Below are 12180 nucleotides of genomic sequence, written 5' to 3' on the forward strand. Positions count from 1 at the left end.
AATTTAATTAAAGGTTATTGGCAATAATTTGGCAAGCCAACCATGGTGTAATAAATTCTACTACTCTGAATCATTCCTAAAAAAAATCAAAAGTTTCATTATATAACAGACACCTGCACATTTCTGAAGCGGAATATCGGACTACAAATTAAAATTTTGTTAAATAAAAAATGGAAAAAATAATATAAAAAGACTTATTATCTTGTGGCATATTTTTATTTAATATACATAAAAAAAAACATAACAATAAATGCAATGTATACTTTTTACAAATTGTTATATTATTGAAAAGCATAACAAATGGAGAAAAATCGTATTCGTATAACGCTACCTGTGTAGCGTAGTTGAGAGACACATCAGTGTCTCATAATTTTATCAGACATCTCGTTGCGCTTCGACAATGCGTGGCGTTAAGTTTTATGTATATTATATCTATTATATTTTATTTGGTATTTGGTTGTATCAGAACACATTGTTTTATAAAATATTTGTACAAAAGGATGTTTTACAATTTCAATACTAATATAACACTATAATTACATGTGGTTGTTTCTTTCAACATTATTTTATATACAGTTTTAATCGGTTATAGAAAAAAGATATTCATATGAGCATTTTAACATTACATAGTTATAAAAAAATAGCACCGTATAAAGATTTCTGAACATTATTCAAGGCACTATGGTAACATTAGGTTACTAAGCTTACTTCAACTACATAAATTGTAATTAACCAAAACCACAATAATAACAATTGAATAAATTTTATAACATTCTAAAAAAGGCAACTAATAATAGAATACATTATAAAACTATATATATATCGAATACGATGAGTTTTGATAGATAGAAAACTAAATTTACTTGAATCTAAATTTGTAAATAAAATATATTTTTTTTCTTATGATAAGCATTGTGACCTATATACTATACAAGTAAATGCACTATATTACAATAATACTATGTAAATAATACAAGAAGTGGAAATCATGTATAATTAATTGTTATGAAAACATTATTATCAGTCTTTTTATAACAATTATTTATTATTAATTGAAAATTAGGTTTTAAGTTGAAAGATTTAATAAATCTGTAACATACTGTAGAAGAAAAATAACAAAAAATATATTATTTTAGACTCTTTAAAACTAAAAAAAACCTTTGTTGTAAAAGATATGAGATGAAAACAAATATTTTATATTTTTCTAGAAAAATAGAACATTACAGCATTAAATAGTTAATTTTGATCGGTCTTCCTAAATATCCTTTCATTAAGTAACCTAAAGTTCAAAGGTTAACTACAAAAAATATAAAAAAATCTATCTTTTAAAAAAAATAACCAAAAACTAAAGCTTACCTAGTATACATTGTTCAAACGATATCATTTTCTCGTTTAATTTCAGCAAAACTCCACTTACACTAAGAACTTAATTAAAAGTAAATCCACGGACAGATCGTCAATCATTGAGGAACATACGTTCAAGCAACATCGCCAGTTCGTAGAACATGCAATACTGTATTTAATATGGCTTCGTAGACATTGTGGCGCAGTGTGACCGTGTGTGACTATAGACGCGATGGTCATGGGTTCGATATCAATTGGGTAAATTATTAAAAGGAGCTAATTACAAGAAAATGATTGCCGTGAAAAACAAAACTCGGCGTTTGTTTACGGAACGTTTCAAGAACGGGTGGAAAATAAAGAACGGAAGGGATTAAGAATAGATTTTCTTCATCTATAGCGCGAAACTAAAAACTTGTATGTAGATAGAACATATCACACTATCCATGATTATTTCTAACATTCTAAAAGAGCTTACAAAACATGTACAAATTGAAATTTAATATCTCTAAAGAAGATAGATATAACTAAAAAAGATCTTATAACATTAAAACAATTACAATGTCATTTGGCATAAACAATAAAAATATATAGAACTAAGTAAATTTTCGTTTTGTAATTTCCTAAATTCCTCAAAAAAACAACAAATTGTTAATAGTCTATTTGTTCACGTATTAATAGATATTTTTTTCTAAATGTCATAAGCTAACGGAAATCAGGCCACTATGTTGCTAGAAGACTAATATATATATTTTTTTATGGTAGAAAAAAAAGGACAAGGCAAACGAGCGTTAGGGTCACCTGATGGTGATCACCGCCGCCCACGACCCCGTGCAGCACCAGAGGAGCTACAGGTGCGTTGTCGGCCTTTGAGGTGGAGATAGACGCGCTTTTTAAAGGTACCCATATCGTACCGACCTGGAAACATTGCCGCGGGTAGACTGTTCCACAGTTCGTCGCGTGGAAGGAAATTTGTACGAAACCGCACAGTAGTGGAGTGCCACGTACCCAGATGGTGTGGATGATATTTAAGTTTGTGACGTGCTGTGCGGTTAGAAAATTCGGTTAGAAAATTATTTGTGTAAAGACAATCTCTTAGGTTGAGTGAGGCCTTCGAAGGGCAATGGGATAACGTAACAATCGTGGGTTCGATCTCCAATGCAATCAGAAATGTTTATATTTAAATTACTTTGATTTCCTCTGCTGCTGCTCTAATATACAAAGCGCGGAATTGTAATTCTGCCATTTAACAAATGATATTTCGAGAAACATTGAACAAGAAAAGAAGGCGTTTTAAGACTAGGCTCCCTCTCCCCAGCTAACTAATGCGGGAAAAAGCTTCAAGCTGATTTTTCACATCGGTTCAACAAGTCAATGCATTTGGGCAACATATCAAAGTTATACAACTTTACAAATTAATAATAAATTAATTAATAATTTTTTAAATATTGTTTTATAATCACTTCACTGATAAGGAGACAAAGGAGATATAATAAAATAATTTGAAAATCATAAAAAGTTGCAATAAACAAGAATCTATAATAAGTAGGTATTCAAATACGTCCACGAATACACGTGGACATCGAATCAAGGACATGTTCATTTTATGTTATTATCCATTTTTTCTATAATGTCGTCGATACATTGAAATGATAAAGTAATTATGTTCTTCAATTTAGAACACCGGTATTGAAATGTTGTTTTCCTCCTATTGTATATATGAAATACCTATTCAGGTAATTAGGGTTCCTTAGCCGTACTATCCTTATCTCACAACCACTTTATATTAGTATTTAAATTCTTAAACAATTTCAAAATCATTTTAATTTTTATTACAAAATAACGTCAACATTTCTATGGATGAACTATATATATTTACATACATACAATGCAAACAAAATAACGGTACACTATATTATATGTATGTTTTCAATTTACAATCTATTATTTAACTAAGCTCGATAGTTCCATACTAAAACTATTATTACCAATCAAATACAATAGTTACAAAATCGTCATATATGAATAAAGACATAATATTACATTTATTTAAGAATTTTGAAAAAATACACCTATTCAGTTATGTGAATTATCGGTAAATTAGTTATTAATACTTTGAATAGCTTTATAAGAAAGGCAACAGGCAACTTTTCTCTTTCTAGCATAAATTAATATGATTAGGACACATGACTTATTTTTTTTTTAAATTAGTAATATTTACATGATTTTATTGATTTTGTTTAATTCATTCACGTATAACAGTATATATTTTAATGACTTATTTTTAATAAAATTTTTTACTAATTTTATTGTTACGTTTATACCAGAATAAAAAAGTTTTCATCAAGTAATTTTCAACTACAACAAAAAACAAAGAGTATTAACATATAAAAAAATAATCACACATCTTGTCTATACGTTGTTCAAAAAGCTATATCTATATAACTATGATCGACGCGCGGTTTTCGTTGTATCGATTTGACCTACTAAGCCTTACTTTGCACTATACTGGCGGTAGTTTAATTAATAATTTGACATTTGCATATAAGACGCATGCGCAAATCGATTTTATTAGTCCTTTAGGTATTCTATTGAAATTAGTTTGGAATTTACTTTTAAGTGTTCAAAAGTATTAATAATATCGGTAAAAATATTTGGACAAGTGCCATTACGAATTCGAACACTTTCATTCGTGATAATAACTGTATATAAAATAGTAAAAAATGTTGTGATTGGCTGTAAGCTGCATGAATCGTTCCATACCATTATCTATAAAAACGGCAAAGAGAAACACGTTTTTTATATGAGAGCCCCTTAAATATTTGTTTTATTTTGTCTTTTAATATTTTTTGTTATAGCGGGAACAGAAATAAATGATCTATGAACAATTCAACTGTCTAACTATTATAGTTCATGAGACAGACGGACAGATAAAGCGAAAAAGAGAAAAAAAGAGACAGCGGAGTCATAGAAATAGATTCCCGATTTACCCTTTCAGCACGGAACCCTAAAAACCATATGACCATAAGTATTTCTCTGAACACACTTCCTAATCACATATTTATTCATATAAGTTGCAATAATGACTTGTAGTATTCAAATACAATCAATCACATTACTAACTATAATTTAAATACTATACTATACAAAATTAAACTAAATATGTTGTAATACACATATTATGTTGTGTACAAAATCTGTGTCAATAATAATAAAAAATATTTAAGTACTAATTAAAATATACATTAAGATATTTTTAATGGAATATATATTATTCAAAAACATATAAAAGGAACTAGCGAACAAAACGAAGCTTAGCCTGCGCCACAATACGCGTAGACCACATCATCATCACAAAAATACACATTTATAATATAAATTATAATAAGATATATATTTTTTGCGGTTTTTAAATTATATGTTATATAATTTATAATTCATTTAAAATATACAGTTATTAATAATATTATTAATAATAGTTACTATCGATTATTGGTTATGGTATGGGAACTTTTTACATGTAAATACATATTATGTACATTTAGTACAGAAAAATAAATGAAAAATAATAAGACAAATAAGTAGTTTCAGTGCATGAGTGTAGGTTGAAATTCAAACACTTAAATGAATATTTTCTGATATAATTTCCGTTATCATATTACATGCAAACGGAATGTGCAAAACGGAACGATGACTTAGTCAACCGTTACAAAATAAATGAATTAAACTTTTTTAATGGTTTTAAATTAAACACTTTAACCGGATTAATTTAAAACTATATTCCGATAGTGTACCAATGACCACGGACACTGAAATATCTTCAAAACAATTCCATGAATGTGTATTTCTAAATACAATTGTTTAATCAGGTTAGAGTTTCATTTAAAATACGTAAACATCAACCAATGATTTTATATATATTCTTAACGCGTAATACATCATTTATAATAAAGGAGCACAAATTGTAAGCTTACGATAATAATCCTAATGTAATATTTATCAAATTAAATTATATACGATACAATAACAATAATATTTAAAAAAAAAACAAAACTTAAAGAGTCTAAGTACTATGTATCAAGGCATCCAAATCGGTCGCATTGTGCACGAAATGGGGCCAATTTTTGATTATATTATATATTCTGTCACCAGGACTCAGAGTCGGCATTAGCTGTCTGTGCGCAAAAAGTTTATAATCCTTCGACAACTTCCCCAGCTCGACACCTAGATTGATTAATTTTCGACAGGCGTCCAATTGTCTAGGATTGGGCACCTCAGTATTGAACGTTCCTATGAACGCTATACCTATACTATATTTGTTATAGAACTTCGTATGGGCGCCCTGGTAGTCCCACCCCCTGCCATAGTAGACTGAGCCATCGCCGCCTATTAAGAAATTGTAAGCAATGTCGAACCAACCTCGAGATTCTATGTGAAACATCTGTATTAGACGCACCCGGTAGACGCATTGACTCTGAAATAGGGAGAAACTTGTATAAATATTACATAGTATTAAATTTAGAGACAAAAATAGAAATAGAATATTGTTCCCGCTCCGCACCGCCACCCTCGTCCTCGTATCAATTTGCACATATATTTAATGGAACATAAATTAAATATTAACATTTTCCTCGCTCTGGTAACGAGGCAAAGCGAAGCGTTGAGCTCCGCCAGTCAACACGCAATACCTCCAGAATTCGTCCGAAAGTGGTAAACGGAGTGTCTTAACACTAGGTTCCCTCTGCCTACCCCCTGCCTACCTGTACGGGATACAGCGTGAAATTAAAAAAAATATATTTAATAATCTATCCAATATGTGAACTATATTAACGAATCCACCATGATTCCAAGAACAATAAAAATAAACCATCCACAATGAATCCTTTTTTATCTGCTTATATATAAGATGTAAGCAAATAATATAGATATGAGTAATTCTACGAGCTCTTAGTAAGCCAGCAGTTCGTCAATTCTTATCACACTTCAGATTCTTCAGATAACACATTGTGCTAAATACATACATCCCGCACATTTAAAAAGTAACAGCACAACAAAGTATCATTGACAGCGAAGGTTTTTATAAAGTATCCATTTAATGTCCAGAAATGTTAAATATTATAAATATATTTTTTTCCTTTTTCACGATGTATCACGCATGTAGCGGGGTAGGCATAGGGAGATTGGTGTTAAAACACTCCGCTCCCCCATTTCCGCCGGATTCTGGACGTGTCACGTGTTGAGTGGCGGACCTCAACGCCGCGACTTTTTACTCTTTGGATATAAATATCAATATAGAAACTGTACTTAAATAATACTATATAATACCTACTACATAAGTCTAGTTTTTAGTAAGGTCTAAAGAAATATATGTTTATATTATACTATTAAACTAAAAAAAAAAACAATTTGTAGAATAGTGGTTTGGAACGAATGTCTTGTGTATGTGTGAGTATTGTGATCTCTATATTAAAAAAGAACACATTACTTAATTGCCCCAGTGATTTTATAGACATGATGTGCTAAATGACGGAAAATAACACCGCACTTTTCACAACCAGACTACAATAATAATAAAACAATATGACATAAGGACAGAAATACATAATAATAAACAAGTAAAATAAATTATTATTAGGATAGACAATAAGATATTAACAATGATTTTTATTTGTAGTGAGTAACCTCTCTTGTTTGTTACCTTCACGCTTTATCCCGCAGTGCAGCGTGGACATGACAACTTGGTGTTAATAAACTGAACTGCCTGAATTCGAGTTAAAGATTAATATCGTAAGTCAATGCTGCACTGTCTACCAGATCGGGGAAAAAAATAAACTTTCCTACACAACAGGGTAGACAGAGAAAACTAGTGTTAAGACACTCCATTCCCCACTTTCCGGCGAATTTTAGATATGATAAGTTGAATAAAGTAACCTAACGTTTTTCGTTTGCCAATACAGTAATTCTGTACCCCAAGTGGGGATTGAACCTACAACCATCGCGTTATAGTCGGACGATGTACCATTGCGACACGATGCCTTCTCAGCAATATAATATATAGACACTATCCTACTACTATGATATGTCTAGCACAATATTTAATTATGTCAAACCAGAAATGACCTGGTTTCCAAGAGGAGCAGGTTCAAATGTCACTATTAAAAAATTACACATGTTTCTAAAATAATAATAACCTACCTGTGTAAAGCAGCTCTCAGTTGCTGTGTGGGCTATAACAACCCAGGGTGCCGGTACCTTCAGTTTACTCAAAGACCCCGTGGGGGGTTGAGCTAACCAATCCGATCGTGGCACTATCCTTACATTATTTGACGATACTAATAATGGATCATCTGAAATTTTATCATTGGCATTTATAAATATAAATGAAAAGCGACCCGATAGCCAAATTATACAAAAACTTTACATGAATTGTAGCCTATGCGCTATTTTCATGTATAAGTTATATTACTTTAAAGATTCATCTAAATCAGTTTTATAACTCTATTCAATATTATTTAAATAAAATAATAATAATATCTATTACTATCATTCTAAAAATAAATAAAAAAATAATAATAAATAAATAAATCAGCTTTACGTTTCCATTCCCGCACACAGCAGGGCAGGCAGATTTAGGTAGGTTTTATTTATTTCAAATTTCTAAATTCAAATTTTTTTCAAATTCAGAATATTCTTTATTCAAATAGGCAATTATTATAAGCACTTTTGAATCGTCGAATGAACATATGAACAAAAAGCTACCACCGGTTCGGAAGGCAGTTCTGATGAGAAGAGCCGGCAAGAAACTCAACAGTTGCTCTTTTTAAAGTCAATGGTATATTTTACTATTACATTAGCTGGCAGCTATCCTGCCCGACATTCAATAGACATTAATTCCATACATGCTTATCCTCTAAATATTCTTGAACAGTGTAATACTAAGATTTTACTAAGAAACAATCTGTTGATAGTATATTTTCTATCAAGTTACAAGTCGGGGCACAAGCTGCGATGGTTGTGGGTTCAATGCCTACTCGAGGAAACGAAATATTTACTTAAATCTATATTTCCGTTTCTTCGCTCTGGTATCGAGACAATAGCGCCGCGTTGAGATCCGCCACTAAACAATGCAATGCCTCCAGAATTAGGGGGAAAGGGGGAACGGAGTATGTTAACACTATGTTCCCTTTGCCTATCCTGCTGTGTGCGGGATACAGCGTGAAGCTGAACTTATCAAGTACAATTAAAAGTTAAAACTTTAATTTAACTAAAATTAATATACTTTGAAGTATTCATATACCATACCTTCACCGTATTTAGATACATCATAATTCGCAGCTCCCTTCTTGTTAGCTCTAACACACACCATACATTTACCAATACTTTCGTTTGTTAGTAATGAGGTATATAATATCAATATTAGAACGATAAATATCCCTGACATGATGAGCGGTTGAAAATTCAGAATACAATAGCCCACCACCGTTGTATTAGCTGAAATAAATAATATATTTTTTGTGTTATAGAGGCCATTGTGGTGCATTGTGACATTATCAGTAAATTTGATTCCCATTTCGGAAAACTAGTACATATATTCATTTTCTCGTTCTGTACACTTCCTTAACACAAGGTTCCCTACAGGGTGCCCTGTCATATGCTGGATACAGCATGCAGCTGAATTTCCTTTCTTTCCTTATCTCCTCATCTTATGAGATTGGTAAAGAACGGAGAAATTTATCACTTAATACCTTCTGTATAAGTTAATTACATATAAAAGTATTTGTGATTTTTATTTGACTAGTTTTAATTACTTAAGCTATGTTTTTCTTGTATATTTCTATATAAATAGTAAAAAAATGTGTAACAATAATAAAATGTATAATATACTGTAACAATATTTTCTTTAGGCAATGATTGATATATTTAAAAAAAAGTACTATTTAAAACTAATTTCAGTGAGTGAGTGAAAATCTAAATATAATATAATACAAAAATATAAAAAAGTAAGTTTAAATGACAAATGCAATATGTGGGATACAGCATGAAATTGAATAAAAAGTAAAAAAGGAGACATATTCTTTAGTTAGTATTAAATGATATGTAGTTCATGAATAAATTATATGTATAAACATTTATTTTAATTTAAATAATTATCATCACAAGTTTATTTAATATATCTAATTGTTGGAAACAGAGTGTCTTAACACTATGTTCAATCTACCTACCCTGCTGTACACAAGGTACAGTAAAGTGGTGCAAGGTAAGCTAGGTAAGGTATAATTTATTTCATAATTCAAATAATAATTTATTCATATAATTTTGCTTAACTTTAAAAAGAAAAACTACTCACCACTAATGAATGTCTCGAAATCTGTTTGAGAGTCATGTTGATCGCTTTTATAAGGTATAAGAAGTACAATAGCAATTATACTTCCAATTATGGCTATACAAATTGTGGAAAATGTGATTTTATGCCATAGTAATATTGATAATTTTTTTCTTGCTGGAAAATTGATTTACGTTCATTAATGCTAATGCAAAGGCAAATTATAATAAACATATAAGAAATATATTGTCTTTATATTAAGTATGTATATAGGATTTAAAATCCCATTGACGCATTAAATTCGTCTCTTTAAATTTTAAATTCATCCTACTCAACACACCAAATTTACCATTTTTAAGTTTCATATTCATAATTTTGTGGGTTCAATAATGGGTGGCTCGATGAAGTCAAATATTTATTACGTTTATATTTCCATTTCTTCGCTCTGGTGTCAAGGCCAAGCGCGGCGCTTAGTTCTGCTACTCAACACACAATGCCTCCAGAATTCGGCTGTAAGTGGAGAACGGAGTGCCTTAACACTGGGTTCCCTCTGCCTGCCTTTTAACATTAGATTCCCAGGTTCCCCCTGCCTACTTTGCTATCTGTAGAATGCAGTGTGAAGCAAAAAAATCATGTAATTGACTATAAAAAAGCAATTCAATTTTATTGCAGTTGGTTAAATATAAATCTTTAAAGTTTAATTACTGTGGTTAATTTGAAATTAACTGGTAATATTATCAATAGAGAAATGGTGTTGTAAAAATAACTTGTTCATCATAGGCCACATTATGTACAAAACTGACTCAAAGTAAAAAAGTTATTGAGCTTAACAAAGAAGGTAAAAGAAAACAACTATATTTGTATGCTTAACTATATCAAATTCATTTAACTTTGTAAAAATTTGAGCATTGTCTTACATGTAAAGCAGTAAATGAACAATTAAATAATTATTTTTTATTATTATAATTGGCTTTTTTAATTTTTTTGTTCCCCTGCTCCCACACATGGCGGATTAGGCAGAGAGAACCTGGGAATCTAGTGTTAAGACACTCCACTACCATTAAGACACTTCCATTCTCCACTTTCGGCCAAATTCTGGAAGCACTGTGAGTTGAGTTTTTTTTTTATCAATGTATGGGAAGTCTGCTTCTATGAAAAAAGAATTATCAAATCTAACTAATTAGGATATTAGATACAGTAGAAACTCGATCAACCAGACTAATTGTTGTTGTTAGTCATTTGGATAAATGAAAATCCAAATAATCAAATGTATAAAGAAAAGCTGGTTAAAGAAAAAATATTAAAAGCAACATGTACATATCAAAGAAAAAAAATCTAAGTATATTAAGAAATTATTAACATTTTCCAACACACAGCTTATACAAACATATAAATTTTCTTAGGTTTCATTGTAGTAAGTTGTAAAATAATATAAATAGTCTGGATAATTGTGAAACTGTATAACTGAGGGCCAGATAATGGAATTTCAATTGTATATAAAAATATGTATAATATACTATGCTATGCTAGTAAGCATCATCCCAGTTAAAAAGGCCAAATAAGTTAATGATTTGGTGTGAAAGGAATGTATTTATATTATACCATGAGAATAATAGAACAATTTTGAACATACTAGTCCCAAGAACTACTGATTTATATTAAAGAACAATTTCTGTATTGAATAGTAATTTTGCAGAGTAGGCTATATTCTAAATTACTTCATCATTTTAATAGTTTGATGTAACCCATTTTAGTCTATATCTGCATACAGGCACTTATGTGTTATATCATATGCAACTCTTAGTCATTTCCATATGAAAATAAATTGTAATGTAAAAGCGAATTCGATGCATTAAATTATAAATTTGGCAAGTTTTTAACATCTGTATATAAAACTGCAACTATCAACTGCACGAAATTGTTACAGTTCAGTTCTAAGATATGCTATAAAGAGAGTGTGAGTTAGACTTAATGTCTCCTAGGTAAAAAAATAGACTACAAAAGTAACTTACTCTCGATATTTTTTTCTTCTTGCTGACAGTGATGATCACAAACATCGTCTTTATCTTGAACGTAGCTTGAGTTATCTTTACCAGATTTGCTGTGCACCACTTGTTTAATAGTAACAGGTCCATTAAAATAAGTGTTATTGCCAAATTGTACATGCTCAGAGTTCTCTACGTTGACTTTCTCAAAAACTGGTACATGATTCTGAATTAAATTTGGAGGAAGACAAGTTTTGTTATTGAACGTCTGTAAAACTTTTTGATTTTGAAATGATTCATCGTCTTCGCTGTCACTTTCTTCGATTACTTGTAGATCGCCCAAATCACCTTCGATTTTAATACCAATATTGTTGTTTGCACTAAGTTCCTCTAATTTTGATGCCATTTTATTATTGTTTTCTTACATTTTAAATAATGTAATAGGTATATACTATATAGCACTTTTGTTTTCATGAAATATAGATAAAATATTATCTAAATCTATAAATGAGCACAGATTAAATATTAATT

General features: G+C 30.2%; 1 protein-coding gene across 2 annotated transcripts; it reads right to left on the minus strand.

Moving 5' to 3' along the window:
• Positions 1-260: 260 nt before the first annotated feature.
• On the minus strand, positions 261-12180 carry LOC146527334 (peptidoglycan-recognition protein LE-like). Of its 2 annotated transcripts, XM_085205944.1 has the most exons (5): positions 11677-12173; positions 9689-9841; positions 8644-8832; positions 7537-7688; positions 261-5815 (listed from the first exon to the last, which is right to left on the minus strand). In XM_085205944.1, exons 1-5 carry the CDS (start codon positions 12053-12055, stop codon positions 5405-5407), a joined length of 1284 nt encoding a protein of 427 aa, XP_085062070.1. In that variant the 5' UTR covers positions 12056-12173; the 3' UTR covers positions 261-5404. The 2 variants fall into 2 exon arrangements, with proteins under 2 accessions (XP_085062070.1, XP_085062072.1); XM_085205946.1 differs by lacking the exon at positions 8644-8832 and having other exon boundaries at positions 11677-12180.

The sequence above is a fragment of the Heliconius melpomene genome, chromosome 21, assembly GCF_056956725.1.
Source record: "Heliconius melpomene rosina isolate 202511_hmr_F chromosome 21, ASM5695672v1, whole genome shotgun sequence".
In the NCBI taxonomy this organism is placed as follows: Eukaryota; Metazoa; Arthropoda; class Insecta; order Lepidoptera; family Nymphalidae; genus Heliconius; species Heliconius melpomene.